This window comes from Protopterus annectens, chromosome 13.part0, assembly GCF_019279795.1.
Source record: "Protopterus annectens isolate FY-2018-M chromosome 13.part0, PAN1.0, whole genome shotgun sequence".
Classification (NCBI taxonomy): Eukaryota; Metazoa; Chordata; order Ceratodontiformes; family Protopteridae; genus Protopterus; species Protopterus annectens.
In genome coordinates, this window is record NC_056747.1 from 854,590,213 (window position 1) to 854,612,637 (window position 22,425).

Consider the following 22,425-nt stretch of genomic DNA (forward strand, 5'->3'; position numbering starts at 1 on the left):
CCTTCAGAAAGCAGGTTAAAAATAAAGCTACTGTTATCGGACTATTTTTGGCAGCTTACTTATCAGTTATAGACATTGCGCTGCACAAGACACGATGTAGTCCATTGGGTGTATTTTGCTGAACTTTATCTTTAGAAATTACACACACACAGTTACATAAACAGTAGCCCTGCACTGTGAATCTTTTTTTATGTTCTTGAATATTTTATTCTGCCGAACGTGTCATGAACTGCAGTCTGCCCTCGCCTAACTGCAAGACTCTTTGGAGACTTGACTTTAGTTAGTGGAAACGTAACCAGATGCTTTGCTGATGAATTAAAGAAGAGAAGGAGAAAAGAAAGACACAAGGCTGTGATGGTGTTCATCTCTTATCTCTTATTCATCCCCTACCAACACATGTCATCTGGGGGCCTGCAGTCAAATAGAAGAGGTCCCTTGACAGTAGGGTACAGCTGTCACTGTACTGGGTCTATAGGACCATGGCCAACGCAGATACACGACTCTAGTGTTTTACATGAGAAGAAGCCATATGCGGGGAGGTGGGTGTATTGATTCAACTTTTTAACGTTTACATACTCACGCCAACAAAATAAGAGGAAGCAGCTGAGAGTTCGTAGGGGTGTGTTTCAGCTCATTTACTATGGCATAAAGGGTGCCTGCAAAAGCGTGATGTATACCTAACTAAAAAAAAAAAAAAAAAAAAAAAAAGATGTATATAACGGAGTGTTGTTACTAGTGCTTTAAGGACAAAAGTTGTTAGCTATAAAAAAAACAAATGTAAAAAAAGTTAGAAAAGGTACTTAAAGGTAAGTATTTAATAATTACAATAGTGGTAAGGAATTATTTTATTGTAACAAGCAGGCAAGAGTATAAAGCAAGACATAGCACATACATAGACATCGCATAATCATTAAAAGCAAAAGTAAACGTTCGTCCCATAGGTTTTGCTTTCAGAAGGTTCTTGTTGCCTTTCAGCTTGTGGCCTTGTAATTTCCCAGAACCACAGAAAGATTTTCAGTAAGCAGACAAATAAAAGTCACACAACTGTCTCTGTGTTATGAAGAAAGTATGGCGTTTCGTATTATTGATGTGGAAATATGTCCGAAATTTATCAAAATGTTTTCCAATGCTGCAGAAATGCATTACGAAACAAAACTAGGGTTGCCATCTTTTCAAATGCCCAAAGTGGGACATTTTTGGTACAAACATCAGATTTTGCAAGCCGAAACCTACCCACAGCCAGTAAAAATGACAGAACTTCACTTCTTTGCCTAAATAAAAGCTTATTCTTGTAGCATTTTAGTTGCTTATTCTGTTTCTTATAAAATGTAGGTGCTTCAGATACAGAATAACTGTTCTATGCAACTATTACATAAAATATAGGAAATAGTTATGTCCTAAAATCTCAGGACATTTACCATTTTTAACATTTTTTTGCAGGACACAACTGCCCAAAGAGGGGCTGTCCCTCGCAAAGTGGGACAGGTGGTAACCCTAAACAAAACTGCCTGGCATAAGCTACGAACTGAGGGTTCACTTCTGATCAATAAAGCAGCACCGGCAATACAACTGAAGTTTGAATACTTTTAATTATTTATTTATTTATATTTTTTATTTATTTATTCATTCATTCATTACGTTTATGTGAGGTAGAATACTTATCCCTTTGGACTAATTTCAGTTTCAGCCTACTTGCATCATTACTCCCGCAAATGGTTAATGGGAAGGAATAATTTATCCGTTATGACTGCAGTTTATTATGTTTTCCAGGCATATTTCATTAAATAGCACATTCTACCTAGTGTGCACATGCCCACTGTGCTAGAAGTATAAGACATCGGATAACTGGATAATGCAAAACTAGTTATTTGAAAATTCAGATAAACTTGCTTGAATTTTTTTAAAATCAAAATACACAGGCAAACGTTAATCATGTACCTTGAAAACTTCAATTACCGTCTGTAAGCATGTACCCCATTCCTTCAACATGCACTTTCCACAGCTACTAGAGATGAGTAAAATGAGTGTATTGAAAAGGTTAACTAATAAAACCTGTGTCCAGCCTAATTCTATATATCAAAACATGGAAGTATTAATTACCTAGCACCATATTCATTAAAGTGACTCTAATTTCATAAAATTAAAAACGCAGTTATTTAAAATTAATAAAATGCGCATAACATACCGGTCCACTGGATATGTAGAAGTTTAATAAGTATGCAGTACACAGTACATCAGTTGGACAAGCAACGAAGCAAGATCGTGGTGGTCAGTAGTGTTTCCTGACTTTACAAATCAAATGCTTTATCAACTTGCTTAGAACTACAAGTATATATATATATAATATATATATATATATATATATATATATATATATATATATATATATATATATATATATATATTTCAATACAGCTCATCATTTTTGTAGACAGTAGAGTGTGTATGGCACATTATTTAAGATTAAAATAACCAGGACAGTGTGTGTGTGTGTGTGTGTGTGTGTGTGTGTGTGTGTGTGTGTGTGTGTGTTCTGCAAATCATTTAATTCCATTTGTTCAAATGTACTTCCTGAAGTACCGGTAAAAGCAGAACATGTTTTAATATTTTAACAACCCGGTTATACCGCAAAAATCTGAGCAAAACTGATGTCATGGGTATGCGCTAATTTAAAACATACTGAATAAATAATTATTTTGAGAGCATATATAATCAAGGCTATCTGAAGAAAATGAAAAACACAGATTACCTTGTAGCATTTTCCTGTTGCACAAAACCTGAAATAACACAGCAATTCCTTCACTGCTTAGAGGTCGACTTGGTGTGTATATGCATATGTATATGCAGTGATATGAGCAAATCGAAACATGAAAATATGACTTTATCGAGTGTATTAGGCAACTGGTGACTTCCTCGTTTCTCCATAAGCGCAGATACTGTACTCTTTGGGCTTGAAACGCTAGTTAATGGTTTACAAGGCTTACTGGGTGCCCATTGGCTGACGTTCACCGTGACGTCGACTGTCTCTGAATAAGGCGAGCGCCAGATGCTCCAGGAACAAGCATTGTGGAGGAGCTGGTTCAGATGGCACGAGAGCGCGAGCGGGAGAGTATAGCAGGCAACCTTAGCAGCAGTACCACCAATCCCAACCAACACAGTCACCAGAACCAGTAGCATCTCGTGAATCTTAGAGCATCCGATCGAACTGAGAATACCTTGTCCAGTGCCCAAACCAGCTGGGGAAGCACAAGAACACACGTGCGTGGCTATTTATTTCTTCATCAGTATTAATTGCTTGTCAAGCCAGCATTTTGTACAGAATAAAATAGGAGCTAGATGCTTGCCTATCTGCTACATTCGAGACATTTGATTGTAGCTGCTGCTTTTGGGAAGACGGTTGCAAACTATATCAGCTGTGGGTACCTGTCGGTAAAGGAAAATAACAGCTAGCAGAAAGAATCTGGGGGCGTTGCTGGTTTAAAACCCAAGGCGACGTGTTGTGTCCCTTTCCTTTGGCACAATGTACAATGCACTTTGATTTGTGACTGTGCTACCTCAAAGTTCAAACAATCCACTTTCCAGGCCAAGGAACCAAGGTGTTCACGAGAAGTTGACTAAATTCCTGTTTCCTACTCTTTCGTCTGTGTTCTTTTTCTTAAATTTATTTAAGAAGATCCAAAGCTTTCTGACTAATTTGCTTGTCCTTTCTCCATTTCCAGCAGCTGGAGCCCAAACCAAAGACCATGGTGCACTGTGCAGGGTGTGAGAGGCCCATTTTGGACCGATTTTTGTTAAATGTTCTGGACAGGGCATGGCATGTCAAATGTGTACAATGCTGTGAATGTAAATGCAATCTGACTGAAAAATGTTTTTCCAGAGAAGGAAAGCTTTACTGCAAGAATGATTTTTTTCGGTAAGTGTTTAGCCGTTCGTCACCTAAAATCGTTTATGGGAATTCCACGTATAAGCAGGAACATTTTTATTTCAATTTTGTGAACAAAATGTTTACACACGCGTTATATAATTTGAAGTGTTTAGTAACCACGTAAACGTTCTCACATTTACACGAACTTTAAAACTGACTTAAATAAAAGCAGCTTAAGAAATCTGTTTAATTATATTAGGTTGAATAGCCCGTTGTGTAAATTGTATTAACCCCCTTTCATCCTTTAAAATGCAAACAGGTAACACTTACTTGATCTGTGTACACACGCCCCTGCTATGAGATAAAGGCAATGGTTATCTGCTGCTGTTAGTAAACAAACACTCTAATAGTCTAGGAAGCCACAAGAGATATATGGTTCCTGTGTTGCTGTTTTAGAAGACTGCAACAGATTTCAGATATTTGTGACACACAGGCATGCAGATGGACAGAAATCCGCAGACTGACATTTAGAGAGAGAATGTGTGTGTGCGCGCTTAGGGGTACGTTTATTCAGTCCCAAGTCTTTATAACCTGAAGTGAACTTCATGCTATTACTGACATTTATGCATTGTATCTTTGTAATTCCCATATCTGAGTATGTGCGTATATGCATGTTGACAGTTAACATGTTGACAGCTCAGAATGTCAACAGTAAAAAACTGTAAAATAGTCCAGAATGTAGACAGCGGGAAGTTAACTGGTATACGGGGTGGGAGTGTGTTGGTGCCAGTGTTAGCAGGTTAGGATAATGGTTAGATGTGGGGACTGCTTTCGTGTAGTGCTTGTTTTGAGTAGGCGTTTCTTTGTCTGAGCCTGTTTTGTGTAGGGCAGTATCACAGAAAGGGTTTTTTCTAAGGTAAGGTGCAGGGTTTGGGTGCCCTAACCCTGCATCTTAAGTTAACTAAAAAAAAAATGTCCTCTATTCAGACAAACCTTTCCTATGATACTGCTACGGTTTAAGAGTTTTTGTTTTATTTTATTGTGTTTTTATTGTAAAATGACCAAAGAAGTGCAGTGTTTTGTGTGTGCTTTATTTCATGTGAGTTTGAGGGTGTTTTTGAGCATATTTTGAGTGTATTTTGATATGTCCACATTATGAACTGTTAGCCTTCTGGGTCACTATCATGCTCGTCCATTTTTCATCTGTAATCATACGCGTGTGTGTGTCTGTGTGTGTGTGTGTGTGTGTACATATGTACTGTGTTTGTGGCAATAACTGAGCAAAGTTGCAAAGTTCTCCTTCCTGTTATATCTTAGATAGCAGACAGCGGGATATGTGGATGCCACTGTCCTTTGTCACTCCCCTGTCGCCCTAGTAAGGTCACATCATGCTCACATTACTTTTACTTACACTGACACTCAAGTCTTAAGGAAGGAAATACTTGTAGGCCCGTCATGGATCATACCTGTTTGCCCTAAAAGTATGGTTGTTTACTAAACGCTGCTAACATACGGCTAGACTTGTGCAAGGAGTGTATTATTAAATGCAAAATATGTTATTGTGTTCATGTACAAAATACATTCAGAATACTGTACTTGAATGAAGTATTAGGGTCCAAACCCCAATTTGGAATGCATTTGCACCTGGTGTTATCTGTTTATTGGATTCTGTCGTTTGCGTAGCACCCCCGGGTATAATTTATATTTCTTTTTCAGTGAAATGGGAAATAGTGCGTTTCCAAGGCCACAACAACACTCCAGCTGCAGGGAATCCCTGCCGGAGGAAATCTGTAGAGGTGCAGTGTTGTGTATGTCTGTGGTTTGCTGAACTGTGATTTCTGGTAAAGATGCGATAACTGGATTTGAATAATAAATGGTGTTTGAAGTGGAAACCGCAGACAATACCGACACAGACGTGTAATCAACACACTAATACACAAACTGCTGTGATAAACTCAGTAAATGCATTCTATGGTAGGAAACTGCTCAGCCTAGCTTAGCAAGCATATGCACTTATTTTATGTACACCCACCAGTACATATATCACTACTTGCGCATACACAGACGTGTACATATGTAAATAGAAAGATGAAATAGTTTAGTTTTTTTACCATAGCTATTTGTTTACTTTTGGCTGTTTTATTTATAAATGCAATTAAATATTTTTCTTGTTTGGACTGGAATGTGCATAGGATGATTAATATAAACAGCAGTCTGTTTCACGGTTTATTGAAATGTATATGTTTACATTGCATTTTCAGAAACATATATCAAAATACATTTTTGTTTAAAAAATAACGTCCCCGGTGCTGTGGCAGTATTCCGAATAAAACCTATGTTTCCTAGATATTTATCGTTGTCATAATATTATTTTCTGATATACCGGAAAGATCCTTATATAGTTTGCATGCATCATCTGAGTACCGATTATTAAAGCAGACTCGCAGTTAAAGCCAACACTTCGCACAAATACTGTTTTATTCTTCAGCTCATATTACCTTCGTGTATGATCACTCGCGTATATGCCCGCGCGCTTGGGTGTTTGTCTGTCTGTCCATATGTTTTTGTTTGTATAGATAGAAAGACAAACAGAGCGAGACCATACAGGGATATATTGTTTAATAGTAGGAGCACCATTCGTCATCATCACGGCTTTTTACTAGTTTATTATTGCACTAGAAAATCATGATTATATATATATATATATATATACATATATATATATATATATATATATATATATATATATATATACATACATACACAATCATGATTTCCTGGTTCGAAGAACAGAATAAACTACATACAATGACGGCTATGCATATATATATATATATATATATATATATATATATATATATATATATAAGTGTGTGCATGTGTGTAAATATATATGTGTGTGTGTGTATATATATATATATATATATATACCAACAAACTTATATTGCAAATATGAACTGGTCTCAAATAAAAATAAGAAAACCCTCATAATGGATTAAGCTTTCGTCCTTTATTGTGTAGTTTCTGTAGAAGTACATATTTATTATTTTACTTCTGTCAGTGTGCAGTTTTTAAGCATTTGTGTGTGTGTAAGAGAGAGAGAGTCGTGTTAGCTGAATCTGAAACAGTGAACATTTCTTTAAAATTTGTTTGTAACATATCTCAATGGACTCATTCGTTTAGACATTATATGAAGCATAATACTGGAGAATGCAGGTGGTCGGGGAATTTAGAATTAACACGTTATTTGCTTGGTAATAAAATGACATTAACTGTTGACTTTCATTGGCTCCTTGCGACCACGCTTATCAGCTTATGGCAATATTTTTATCTTAGATATTTGGAAGGTTGCACTGTGAAGACAACGTAAACGATTGGTGAATTATTATTTTTTTATTATTATTAGTGAATGTGTTTTATTGACAGCTCAAAGCATAGTTCGAAAACACTATTGTAACAGTTGTTTTGGAACAAGGGCTATGCAGATTAAACAGTGGCTGACTGTAGGCAAAAGAAAAGGAAACGTTAGTGGCGATAGATGATCTTTGTAGTGTTGTTATTTTTTCTAACAGTATCATGTGTTATAATTTTATATATATATATATATATATATATATATTTATATATATATATCACACTCACGTGAAGTTGTATTAAAATCCAGCACTGTGGTCATTTGCAGGCGTTTTGGCACGAAGTGTGCGGGCTGCGCCCAGGGAATATCTCCCAACGACTTGGTCAGGAGGGCGAGAAGCAAAGTGTTTCACTTGAACTGTTTTACTTGTATGATGTGTAACAAACAGCTCTCCACGGGAGAGGAACTCTACATCATAGACGAAAACAAATTTGTCTGCAAAGAAGATTACCTAAGCAGCAGTAATTCCACAAAAGAAAACAGTCTACTTTCAAGTAAGTTGGAACTTGGGGCTGAATCTAAAACTATTTGCATTATTGTGCCATACTCTTCACTGTGTAAATATACATTGGGGCTTCAAACATCCCCAGCTCTAAAGTGACAAAAAAGAAATACAATAAGATGAAAAAGCACTTCCAATACATGCATATTCAAATAATCCAAGATATTTGCTATGCTACAAGGAAGAATGCATATGGTTTTGAAGAAGGCGAGTGTATAAATTCGTTATGTCTAGTAAATTTGTAACAATTGTGATGTTTTTCTCTGGGAACTATTGCCTAGTATTTATTGAATTTACAAATATTTTTCAAAACGATTAGGCCCTTGTTTATACATTTTCTACTGTTTTAACAAAATATTCTGTTAAAACATATAAAATAGACTGGTACTTTTGAAAAGTCAAGCTCAACAAAAACATCACACTCTCTGTAATTCAACCACATTCCCCTCATAGTTAAAGAGTCACCTTACACATCAGAAATGTAGCAACAGTATTTTTTTATATAGTTCTGGGGATATTATACTCACACCCAAAAGCCTAGCCATTAGTCAAACGGGAAATCCATCATGCTTCAGGCCGGTCTCATAACATTTGATGAGTATCACAGTACCACACACTGACTGAAGTAGAACAACTGTGTTGTACTTGGGAGAATTGGGGTCATGTAGTTGCTAGAATGCACGGTATCTTTTTTAAAAGTAGCGATCCGTTTTGATATGTTTTAAGAGAAGGTTTTGCTAAAGCAGCAGAAGCATGATTGGATGGGTTAGTTCACCCTACGGCTATACTGGCCTGGAGCTTCTTTTAAAGGGATGGTGTTTGGGTTTGAAGGTGGGTACTGGCAATGTGTAAATGTTGGCACGACTTTTTTGCCAGTTTTATTTCCAATAATTCATTTGATCCCTGTGATATCACATTATACTGTCCTTTCTCTGTTCTGTCTGTGACTGTATTGTATTTTTACTGTGGAGCTTGATTCTGCATGAACTATGTTTTATTCTGATTTATATAACCTTATCAGGTGATAGATTAAAAAAATGGGCCTATGGGTCAAGTTTATTTACTGAAAAAATTACATTGATAATTAAATGGAAAACAAACACTTGCAACTTGTTAAAACAAGGGTACCAGAACATTTTTCAACACTGTGAGAGAGGAAGACCTATGCCAGTTGTGGTATGAGCTAGTGCCAAGTACAGCAAAAAAAGTACTTTGTTTACAGAGGGCAATACTTTTCAAAATATATCCTGAGCGCCTGAGCTTGTTTAAACGAATATTCTAATTAATGATGAGTGAATAAATTATGAAGTTTAAAATAGCATATCTGTTCAAAAACCTTATCCTCCTCTTTTTTTTTCAGTAACACCAGGTAGTGACCCTAGTTTATCCCCCGATTCACAAGACCCCCTCCAAGACGACGCAAAGGACTCAGAAAGCGCTAATGTTTCGGATAAAGAAACGGGGATTAATGAAAATGACGACCAGAATTTGGGGGCAAAGAGGCGAGGACCTAGAACCACCATTAAAGCCAAGCAGCTGGAAACCTTGAAGGCTGCGTTTGCAGCAACTCCTAAACCTACAAGGCACATCAGGGAACAGCTGGCGCAGGAGACGGGACTGAACATGAGAGTTATACAGGTATGAAAAAATGCATTGCCAGCAGACCATACTTGGACACGGTCCTTTGGGATTCATTCATTCATCTCCGGTGCCAGTTTTATCCATTTCATTGTTGGGGATTAGATAGCTAAAAGCTGCAGTTAAATGCGCAAACAAGACGACTCAAGAGCGCAAGATGTGCACTTTGATTAACCACAACGAAAACGCAAATATAGCTTGTGTGTTGCTCAGAAAGACCGTTGGTGTAAAACTAAGTACTGGATAAATTATGTAATTATATTGCTGAGTCATTTCTTGCAGGATCTACAACAGAAAACTCGGGTCACTTTAGATCCTATCTGTGATGTTATGGATTTTTTTGAGGGGCGGGGCATGACAGTCTGGAAACCGGCTTTTTTTACCCAGATACACACGATTCCAAAATGGATTATAAATAAATCCAATAAATTTCTCTATAATGAATTATAGAGAAATTTATTGTGAAACAAGTAACTCAACCTCTGATTTTAATGAATCAGAGATTAGACCTAATAAATAAACAGATAAAGGATGGACAAAGGCCCCGCATTGGCTTGGCCTCTAGTGCAGAATAATTTCTCTGCCTTAGGGCCGGGATAGGCTCAAGTTTCCTTGCAACCTATAGCCAGTATTGTCAAATCAATTACTGTACTATTTTGTATTTTCTGATCAGTAAAATATATGTAACTATAATTTCCAACCATATTTAGCCAGTTTCATCATTCCCGTAGTTCTGTCACAATATATCTATATATCTATAACGTTACTTCTTGCAAATATACAGTGATGTTATGCATCAAATACAAGGGACTGAGAAAAGAGTGTAGGTTACTGGTGCATTATTTATTTTAAAAAGACTGACATTTACACATCCTTGAAAGTCACTTAACTGTAGTAGCCGTTCTAACATCGAACTAAGTGCTTGAAATGATCTTATTTTTAAATGTAATTGAAACCAGGTCATATTCTCAAGCCGGGAAGTTCGGGTCACAATGTAAGTTATATTTTCGAGAAAAAGGCTTTGCCACTGTCATAGCTATACATCTCAACTGCTATGATATAGGCATAGCTATATATATATATTTTTTTTTTAAGATTTTCCTTTGCTTCTCCTAGATATAATTACTTTCGTCTGATTTCCCCAAAAGAGGCCTGCTTAAGGATGTATACATTATTAAATAACAAATAAACCCGTACAAGGATTACTTTTCACTAACTGTATGGAGTCTAGCAGACCAGCACCCAAATACATTCTACTTCAAAAGTAAGAAAATGTTCCTCTTTTTGGCCTCCTTCTATGATTTTTAAAGCCCGGCGCTATGATTTTTAATATTCAGAGGCTGAGTGGAATGGCAAAACACCAGAAGTAATGCGTAAAATAAAGGAAGGGATCCTTTACACAAAAAGGAGAAGAGGGGAAACCAGTAAGAAAAAATAATAAACTAATAGGGGAGTCAGCTTAGGCTGTAGTAGCGGTAGAAAAAAGGACAATATTAGCTGAAGGTCTTCCACGAGCTGAAGTTGTTAGTAAACAGAATAAATAAACAGAAGGATACTTTAATGTTCTTGTTATGGGATGGTGCACTTTCAAACTTCAGTTTTCAGGACCTAGTTTATTTTTAGAGGAGAATGTTCATCTTATCGGCATATTAATACAAATAACTGATAAAGGTGAACGAAACAATATATCATAAATAGGGACGAAAGCCCCGAAGTTACCATGAACACTCATCTCTAAGTAAAAACCCTTACAATCTTAGACTGTAGCGACAGTAGTTTCAAATCACAAGCAAGGAGATATACGCACCCACATGCACAGACAAAGCTTTTCAATTTCTGCTCATCTGCATTTTTGCTGCTTGGCATGACACCGAAATGTGTCTTAAAGCGAATGATAATTGCTAGGGGGCATTAAAGTAGCAAATAATATAGAAATTAATAACCACAAATGTGAGGGGTTAATGGATAAATAATAATGACAATGAACTGGATTATTAAAAGGTTTATAAACCCGCAGAGCTGGGGTAATGGAGGGTTAAAAGATCATTAAACAGAGGTTAGATATGAGAGGCTCGCTGGGAAGATAATTAGGAGTAATCTTGTCAGGGCAATAAGACTGAATTCAGTCACTCTTGACCTGCCCTGGAGAGTCAAGGAAAGGGTAATGCTGGGCTTTGGACCGTCGATATAGTTATATTGTGAAATGGGTCACCGCTGAATGCACACTTCCCTTACATGGTATGTTAAGTATCTATGAAGTTTGAGCTCCAATCTTTTGTGTTAATCAAATGGCTGTTCAACTAGTCTTCACATTTACATATATCTTAACAAAACTGATTTAAGATGCCAGAAACAAATATTTATCGTGTTCTCCCAGATATACCCCTCAGATTTAATTTGCATACCTAAGACAGACAATTACAGAAATCATTATCTGAAATATTTACTCCGATTTATTTTTCAGTAGTGGTCAAAAAATTATGAGTAAACTAAACTGGGAAATGAACGTGCTTTTACATACCGTGGTGTACAGATTAGTGAATTAATTTATATTCATGTTTGCAGTCTTACACCAGGACCTGGTACACCAGGGTGCTTGATATAACAGAATAAATAGCGTATTATTTCATAGTTTTGTAACACACACACACACACACACACACACACACACACACACACACACACACACACACATATATATATATATATATATATATATATATATATATAAGCTCGCAACCAAGACCATTAAACGTCCGTTAATTTATTAATTATTAACTCTGCCCCTCTTTGATAACTGCACAGCTTAGTTTTGCAAGTCTCTGCTACTGTCTTGCATCAGAAGTCTATACACTTTGCACTATGCTGCCATTCAGAAGATACGCGTTGAAGCTCAGTATGCAGGTCTTCAAACCACACACACACACACACACACACACACACACACACACACACACACACACACACGCACCTCAGTTGTCACTGTCTTTCGGCAACATTGCTGATTTTTCTCGCAGTTTTGTTTCGGGCTTATTTAAGTATGATTTTACGATATGTCAGCGAGTATTACAGTAAAGCAATAGTGTTAAGTATTATAACTGCAGACTTAAAATTATTCAGAAAATGGATGTAGTAGAACCTATACTTACTCTATAAACTTCTGCAGTGACTATATCTCTCAAATGCTTACCTCGAGAATCAGTGACAAATCCAGAAGAAAAAATAAAAGACAATCAGAGACACTTTTTTAATATTAGTACTGTTAACTTGAGACATTGACAGATTAAGAGGATGTGCACCAACATGAATTTTCCCAAGTAAACATAATACTCTATTTATTGTCATTATTTATCAAGTGTAATCCACCACTTTTCCCCTAAAATTGTCAGTCTTAGGAGGGCTTAGGAGGGACAGAACTAAATTTTGAGCCAAAAAATCGGGGACAGATGAGGTGTGGGACAGAGTAAATTACGGAGTAATGCCAATCTATAAGCAGCGTCTCTGATTATTTTTTTGTGTTATCCTTGATTTTTTAAGCTAACCCTGGGCCTGAACACACACGCAAGCACACACACACACACCACCTCTCAACTGTAAAGATTTTTGCAGAATATCCAGATTTTTGCCTCCTATTTTTGGTGTGTTCCGCCTAAAATCTGTACTTTTCTGGCAAATAGCTGAGGATTGAAGTCATAAAATAATGACAGATATTTGAGTTTAAGAATCCACATTCTTCAGAAAATTCATGCTAATGCAAACCCTATTATTCTATCAACTTTCTAAGTTTATAAGAACAATATTTAAAATCTGGCCCTATTTGTACCCCCATCATTTTAGGCTTTGTCCAGATTTTTTGCTCGCCTTAAAAAGAAGCAGCACTGTTAGCTGGTTCAGTGTAGCAAACAGAGCATGTGGTGTGTTTAAAAATTATTGTGATTTTGTAAGGAAGATAATGATTAATGAACACGTGTAGTCGAGAGGTATTGTGTTCAGCAAAACCAAAATAGTCTGAAGTGTCATTTTCAGTGAATGACCTCAGGATGATACTATGCTATCTGGCTAAGGCTGTAGCTGTCGGTCTGTTGGTACTGAGTGGCGGGAATGTTGTGGGTAACATTAGTGTGTTGTTTCAGATTTGGCTTCAATGCATGCTAATGCAGGATGTGTCCTTTTCTTGTGTGCTGTAGGTGTGGTTCCAGAACCGGCGTTCCAAGGAGAGGCGGATGAAACAGCTGAGCGCGCTCGGGGCCCGCAGGCACGCCTTTTTCCGGAGCCCCCGACGGATGAGGCCCTTGGTGGACAGGCTGGAGCCCGGAGAGCTTATTCCTAACGGCCCTTTCTCCTATTATGGAGGTTAGTACTCGATACATTGCAGCATTTATTATACGGATAGAGTAAATCTTGTTTGTGGGGAGAGGTGTGTTGCAAGCAAATTCCATGTTGTATTCACAAACTCTAAGTACTGCCCATCTTGGACGCCTATGTACTTAAAATGGGCAAATCTGCCCCCCAAACACTTAATAAATGTAAGTAATATTTTCAGCTGCTCCCCCTGCAACTATTAAAATATTTAGAATAGCAATATTGCACCTGTTGTTAAAGGCATTTATTTAGACAGTTATAGACATAATATTACCTGAAAAAAAGCTATGTTGATATGATGCTCAGAAAAAAAATGTACCCAATAGAGTACAAAGTGTATGCCTGGCTACACCTTTGTAAGAGATAGCGAATGTCTGCTGACTATATGGAGCTGTCACAATTCCTGTACCCAGGAGATGAAAAGCTAATATTCCTACAATCCTGTAGTTTGTATCTAAGTGCTAATGTAAACAAGATTCTGCATCGCTTTCATGTTTTATGGGACATTTCGGCTTTATATTTACTTTACTTGGACAAAGAATAAAACTTTCACTCGGGAGTGAGGAGATGTTTGATATGCTGCACCTGTGATTTCTACAATCTAAGTTTCCAAGAAAATAGAAATGCTGTTATTTGCTTATTTATCCCTCTAAACATCTGATCATTAAAAATCACAACGCTGGGTATTCTGAAAAAAATAGCAAAGTATCAAAAATGAGCGTATTTTTTTTTTTCAAAAAAGAAATGTGCTCTTAAAATAGATCATCTTATTGTTAGTGGCATGGCGTGTTTATTTGATGTTTAATAATGCATGGAGTTGTAAACAGGTCTGACTTTTACAAAGAAAATCAATTTAGGAGGAGCAAAGATAAATCTGAGGGCAAAAAATCATGGTGCTTTGGATAAATAATAGAACCTGATAGACATGCACCTGTGAATTCGTTCATTCATGGGGTAAATAGGACTGCCGTGGCAGAGCTATTTTTTTCTGAAAATACAACTGCAACTCAGAAATAACTTTCCTTTAATCTTTTTATGAAGTAATGAAGACGTAAGTAGTTAGGTACATAAGGAACAGCCAGCTGGATATATATCTACATAGGTAATATTTGGCTACCACGTATATTTCCGAGAAATAACCCTGCCCGTATGTTATCATACCAGTTTGGCAGACAGAGGTTAAGAGCTTCTAGCCAAAAATGCATGGTTTTGCACAAAGTAGCATGCCCTACAATGCCTGCAGTTTTTAAAGTTTCACCATACTGAAGTAAAACAAGACAAAATGAGATAAATGAGATAAAAAATGGATAATAAATCATAGTAAAATATCTCAAATTTGGTGCTAAAGATTAAAAAAAACGTTATTTTACAAATTAGTCGGTGTCCTTGTTAAACTCCGATGTATTAACATATGTCACTCGAGAATAGAAAAATTCAATATGGCAAAATGATCATCAGGAAAAAAACAGTCTTACTAAAATGTCCCTGTTTTTTATAGCAGCACTATGCTTGCAGGGTGTTACTGAAATAATTCCTACAATGACATCTTTTAAATTATTTTACACTTCTTTGGGTAAACACAATCGTAGTATGGCCACAGTCTCAGTTTACTTGGCTGCAGTCAGTATCTCATCTTTATAAAACATCTCCCAAGACTTGTAGTCCCGACAAGGCGCACATTAAAAGAGTTGAAGTCTTGTATCTGGCATAACGCATTATATTCCTGAGAAAGGCATGCAGTAATTGTAGTCTGTACAATGATGTGGTTATTGCACTGATAAAATGCCTCTAACTGTGTGTTTGTGTCGGGATTCGGGAACAGAATAAGTCCAGACAGCCTTTTTAAGCCTGCGTAATTTTATGGTGTTATTTTTTGGCTACTAGTCAACTATCACTAGTACAAGAGTGTAAATGAAGTTTTTTTCCCACGTTGCTCTGCATAAGCGCAGATCTTCTGAATTCTGAGTTATTGCCTTGTGTGTGCCTGAAAAAAAAAATGTTTTCCACGTTCAATATAGTAGAGGTCAGATTGCGTTGTTGAAACCTTAAGTCTTGATTTGGCCCTGCGGGTAAATCTGACAGCAGTGTAACAGGCCTTTTTCTTGCCTGAGTTAGTCAGATTTTCCAGAATGTATTATATCTGTATAGTACTGCAAGCCGTCCATCTATAAGCACGTTTTGATCATCCGTGAAACTTTCAAGTAACGGTGATCGAACCTCGATTCTCTGTCCTATTTATTTAACTCCCGCACTTTTTTTAGACAGTCAGTAGCAATAGAAATGCATGATAACTAGATAAGGGATGCACCAGTGGCGAGGAAAAGTTATATATATATATATATATATATATATATATATATATATATATATATATATATATATATATATATATACCAACTAGCCCTATCTATCTATCTATCTATCTATCTATCTATCTATCTATCTATCTATCTATCTATCTATCTATTATTTTTAAGTAATTTAAGACCACAAAGTAGAAGTATCTGTTTCAGGAGTTACTCTGGAACACTGATCTGGTTATAGTTTATTTTATATATTTGTTATTCGGGTAAACCAGCTATGCGCAATTTCCTGCGCTCGGGGTAATGGAGTACTGTCTGATTAAATGACTTTGTGACACAATTTACGCAAATAGTGACTGGGGGAATTAAACCAGTGACTCATTATTAGCAATAAACGTTTTTATACTGTATACTGTGTAAAACACAAGGTAGATATGGCAGAACCTTGCCAGTCATGTGGAGAGCAACAAAATCTGTATACACTGAGCTCAAACTGCACAATTTACTTAAATATTTGCAACCTGTGATTGCATACCTATGCAAGTCTGGCCTCATGTCAGCATGAAAAGAAAATGCTTATTTTTTAAATCAATAACTTTCTAAGTTTTTTTACCATAATGCAATCCATATAAAATAATTATAAAATTGGTATTATAATGTAACAAGTCAATAAAAACATATTTTATCATATATAAGAAAGAGGTAAAGTACTACTACTACTAAAAAAAAAAAAAAAAAAAAAAACATAAAGCAAAATTAACTACATACCAGAAACACTATGGAAAATGGCCTTGGGTATGGGACTTAAAAGTCTTCCTCTGTGGAACAATAAAATTGTTCTGACCTTTCAGATTGCTTTAAGCACATTCAGCTGTCCATCGGCTTTAAGACATATACATATATAGAAAGATCTTTATTTATTTTTGAGAAGCACGAGTAACTAGTGGAGAGGTAACTGAAGACAAGTGGCTTGTTCTTTTGCCAGTTCTGGCAGATCCAGGTTTTGCATTCATGACAATATGCATACATGCCTGCAGACTTGAAAGCATTATTCACTAATACAGTGGTGATCTGTTACCTTGGGAACTGGGGCAAATATAAAGAGTACCTTAAGTGACTTAGTTATATGGAGTTTCCAGATATGGAAAAGAAATTTAGTAAAGCAATCACATGGTGACCACTTCATACACAGGTGTCCAGATCTCCAAGTTACCATGCATCAAAATGTAAAATCACAAACATATCACTCTGTGACATATGGTGAATGCCTCCTGACCAGCTGCTTTGCATTTTTTCAGTATTTTATAGTTTTATCATTTTTAGTATTTTGGTATTAATATTTTTTTATTCTGTATGCCCAAATAAGACTGTAAATATACATAACTATTCCTTGTCTTACATCACTTGACATCATATTAATTTAATATAGATCTGTCTTTCAAGCTCTTGCATGTATATATAATGAAGCTCTCATCCCAGAAATTATGGCTTTACCAACATAAAATATTAAACAAGTTAATACTGCCTGCAGTCATAAGTCAATACAAGAAATACATTCACTCAGTTTTATAACAAGTCTCCTGAAGTAACTTAAAATATATATAATATAGATGTGTACTAAAGAAAAATAGAGTACATATTGTAATTCAAAATTATTCATAATCTGCATAAAAAAGATAACATATAGAGAGAGAGGCAGATATATAGATAGATAAACTGGAAAGGACACATATAGCTGTTTCTAAAGTTGTGCATCAATTGAAGTCATTAATTATCTATAATGCTTTTCTAAAGTCAAGTCACAGTCTCTGCCATGACGTCTTATATAATTTCAAGGCATGGTTATTTGAAACTGAATTAAGATGAAATTAGTAAAGCAGAAAAGAAGCAGTCATTGCATTTTATAAATGTAGATAAAAGGCTAAAGTGAATCTTTTAAAAAGGACATGTGAGGACTTTAAATTAAAAATATTATTTGGTCTTATGGTTTTAATGAATTTAGCAGACACTTGAATATATATCAGATTACTTGTTTTTGGTATAAATTTATCCTACACAGAATATCCACATTTTCTATATTCTAAGCCATTAGTCTAATGTAAGAGCAATGGAATGGTGTATTTCATATTCTGGTTGTACTAACACATGTATGCATGCATTCACAGATAAATGGCTAGTCAGGCAGACAGACTAATGAATCCACAGACTGGAAGATATACAGACAGGGAAATATTTGGCTAAGCAGATAGGCGAACATGGATTATTACTACTAGGTGGACAGCTATGCACAACTAGAGTGTTCTACTGTAAAGAGTTTCAAATTCATACAAACCCAAGAAAGTAGGACAAAAATTCCTCAGAAAGATAACATCTTAGATTATATAGTATACTGTCTGGGTGCTAAGGTGTCCTTTAATAAAGTATTCTATCAACAGACTAGCAAAAAGAGTTGAATGTGTTTGAATAAAAATGTATGTAATTACAGCTGCGTACTGGTACAGAATTAAGAGCTGCTGATTAAAGTGCTGTAGTATCTGTTGGAGATAAAACAATCTTATATCTATAGATCTGGTGCATATTTCCCTGAATAAGGTGCCATGGTTGTATCTGTTTAACTCTGGGTAGAAATCCATAGTTGTATCTGGTTAATCCTGGATATAATCTCAGCTGTACTTTGTTAATTCTGGTTAGGATAACACTGCGGTATTTGGTTAATTCTCATAGGCTGCCACATATATGTCTGGTTAATCCTGGTAAGGATGTCAACGCTGTATTTGGTTAATCCTGATTGGAGTGTTTCTGCTGTATCTGGTTAGCCATGGTTGGGGTGCTACAGCTATAACTGGCTAATCATGTTTAGGACATCACAGCTGCACTTGGTTAACCCTGATAAGAATGCTTCTGCTGTATCTGGTTAGTTGTGGTTGGGATGCCACAGCTGTAGCTGCAGGATTAATTCACCACTGCTGCCCGTCTGAATTTGTTTTGCCTTCACTGTTTCCATTTGCAATGTTGCCTAAGTACATAGAAAAAGTTCTCTATCAAGGTATTATTAATTATTTTGTATGATATCTGAACACCTTAGTTCCTTAGTTACAATAACTGCCTGTGATGAAAAGCATGTACCTCTTTACAAAAGACATACAGACAAATATAGATAGAATTAGACTGATGGGTAATATATATATATATATATATATATATATATATATATATATATATAAATGGATGCATGGTAGCACATCCATAGATTCTGTTTACCCCATCCTATTCAAGTCAATATTCTATACTGCAATAATATTTGTACTTTTTACCCAGAGGATGCAAAACTTGTAATAAACACTTTGGTGTCATGAGTCTTTGTTCATGCACATGTTTACAGTGGCTGAGCTTACAGAGCTGAGATATGAAATGTCAGACAATAGATAGACAAAAATGAGCATTGTGGATTGAAATGAAAAGTGTTCATATGTAGAGATATTATTACCAGAGGAAGTGCCTTCTGAAAAATCTGTAAAAATTCTAATGAGTGCAAAAATTCACCAGCCCCTCCCCCCCCCTGAAATCATATGTTTATTTTATCTGTGATTTTTAGTATGGATGCAACCACATTTTAGTTATTTTCAGATGCCATCTAGATTTCTATTTACCAAGTGAAATAATAAAGATGCAAGATTATAAGAAGGGAGCCTGATTTGGACTAAATGTCTATTCAGTTTATCATGGCAACATAAGAGCTTATGCCATTTATTTTGCAAATTCTGAAAATGCAGCTTTGAATGTTATGGTCTGGATCATTAATGACATTACATTTTGTTCTGGTAGTAGTTTTCTGCATTTTAGCTCCTGCATTAAGTATTTTTAACCGAACGTCACAGAGTGATATGTTTGTAATTTTACATTTTGATGCATGTTAACATGGAGATCTGGACACCTACTGGGTTTGAATTTAGGGATAAAAAAACATTTAAAAAAAAGTCCTGGATGAGTAATACAAAAGTAATACAAAACCTACTGCGGGGAAAAAAACATAAATTACATATCAGTCTAGCATAAACATGAGATAAATAGATATGCACACGTAAAATGCAGAAAGGATATATACTATGTGGAATGTTCAATCATAAATACAAAGTGGAGAAATGCACAAGTTAAATCAGCTAATATAGAATACACTTTCAAGAAATAATTCTTTAAAAGAAAATCATAACCAGCTACTGAAATAGTTAGGCATTGCACATTTTCCAGCAAGTGAGAGCTGCAATAAGTTACACATTTCAGAATAGCTCTTCTAATGCAGTTCAAGAACAAATGAACCCTGAATTGGTAATAATTAAATTGGAGATGGATAGCAACTAAAAATAATAGTATAATGTAAGCTAGCTACAGTAATCTTGAAATATGAATAGAATGGTGAACCTGCATGGAAAGTATATTGTTGAACAGCTATAACTTCCCCATTTTATCAACAAAAGTTTGACTTACTGAAGATTCCAACATTTTAATTTATTTTGCAATAAATAAGCTGAACAATAAATAAATAAAACCACCGCCACTTCAATAAAATATATAAATTGTCTACAGATAAAATAGATCCAGTGAACACAAAGCTAATTTGTAGTTTAAATCAAATCATGTAACTCAGCAAATTAAAGAAATCGCAAAATGAAATATTGAAATTATGAAAGTATGAAAGTATTAAGCAAATAAACAGTCTACCAAGAACAATGTCTAACTAAATAACATTTACATAGTTCATGTAAGACAGAGAGTTTTTAAAAACAGTGCTTCTCAGTGAAATGTTTGTGTGTGTGTGTGTGTGTGTGTGTGTGTGTGTGTGTGTGTGTGTGTGTGTGTGTGTGTGTGTGTGTGTGTGTGTGTGTGTGTGTGTCTTTCTTTGTTTTTAGGGGTTCCTATCATTTCATCAAAAGCTCATTTGACTGAATCCAAAATGGTCAAACTCAATTGAATGAAAACTATCTTCCCTGAAAACTTATTTCACAGACTTACACTTGATAGGAAAGTATAAACATGTATAGGCAGTATGTGACAATGTCACTTTTTTATCATAGGACTTATTAGCAAAGTGAGTCTAGAAGAGTTTGTGTGGATTTGCAGTGGTCACAATCATGTTACACCCACAGATCTGTACATGTTTGTGTTTGTGCACCAGCACTGATTCACTGCGTGTGGTGTTTTTTTTCCTCTGTTGTGCAACTGTGGAGTTAAGTTAGGATGTATATAAGTAAAGGGGTATGGAGGCAAAGCCCCCTCCCCCACTTGGGGAAGCAGGGGGGATGCTCCCCTGCAAAAATATTCTTTTATTCTGCTTGTATAGTATAGAATATTTCCTAGTAATTGTGATTCAGTCAAAGGAGTTTTCAGTCATGTGTATTAGTATTTTGGGATTCAACCAAATGAACTTTCACATGAACCCATATACACGGGTGTGTCTGTGTGCCTTTTTATTTACCTCTGCTTCTGTTACACGATTCATGCTTCTCCCTTGTACTCTAATCATAGCTCTCATGGATAACTATTTTATTTCCCACATTGTCAACATTAATTGCTAGTTAACTGCTCCCTTCCTATTGCACGTTTTTCTTTCCTGAGCCACATAGACAACACACATTGTCCTTAATGACATATTTTGTGATGCGACCTGTGAAAGCGCTGACTTATATGGAAGCCACTAACCCTCCATCCCTTTTTCTCATACCACATACGCTGATGATACGAAGTACCTGTACAGATGTACTTTCAAGGAGACAATACTGTGATGCAGAAAGCTATGTTGATGCCATTATGTTAGTTTTATGTACTGCTCTCTGCTTTTCAAATTAACCACAAATGGCTCTATTTGTTTACAAATGGCCATTAAAACCCTGCTAGAGGAGTAGCATTATGAATTATCAACTTTGTTGGATATGGTGGGAAGGTTTGAATGTTGCTAGGAGGACACATAGTTAAAGTTCATATTACTGGCCAACATTACCATCCTAAAATGATAATTTCTTACTTTCTTTTGTCAGTATCTGAATTATAGCTGATGTTTTATCAATGCAATAATGCACGTGAATGCCTTGTGTCTCACATGTCAGCTTGTACAGACTGCCTCAGAAAACATGTCAAGACCCATCATATGGACTATGTCAGACAATAGCACGGACTGCTGCAGATATTAACAGATACTATCCTGCAGCTGTGTAAAACTCATCAATGAGCTGTACAGTCGTAGCTACAATATGGTAGAAGGCCATGATGGCAACCTGGAGGTGCTGCTAGGTACATGCATGCATGGTGAATGCCAACATTAATAACTTGTGTGCTATTTAATAAA

At 35.9% G+C, this 22,425-nt stretch overlaps 1 protein-coding gene and 1 long non-coding RNA gene across 2 annotated transcripts in view; one reads left to right on the plus strand and one right to left on the minus strand.

The window, feature by feature from the left end:
- Positions 1-2,942, minus strand: part of LOC122787716 — a 167,820-nt gene extending 164,878 nt beyond the window's left edge. Inside the window, exon 1 of the long non-coding RNA XR_006362590.1 lies at positions 2,750-2,942. This is a non-coding gene — a long non-coding RNA (uncharacterized LOC122787716). The remainder of the gene's footprint in view (positions 1-2,749) is intronic.
- A 112-nt stretch (positions 2,943-3,054) lies between these two features.
- The window catches only part of LHX1 (LIM homeobox 1), a 77,052-nt gene continuing 57,681 nt past the window's right edge, over positions 3,055-22,425 (plus strand). Inside the window, exons 1-4 of the mRNA XM_044054572.1 lie at positions 3,055-3,913; positions 7,548-7,774; positions 9,143-9,420; positions 13,608-13,773. Coding sequence (XP_043910507.1) covers positions 3,744-3,913; positions 7,548-7,774; positions 9,143-9,420; positions 13,608-13,773 — 841 coding nt within the window. The 5' untranslated portion in view covers positions 3,055-3,743. The remainder of the gene's footprint in view (positions 3,914-7,547; positions 7,775-9,142; positions 9,421-13,607; positions 13,774-22,425) is intronic.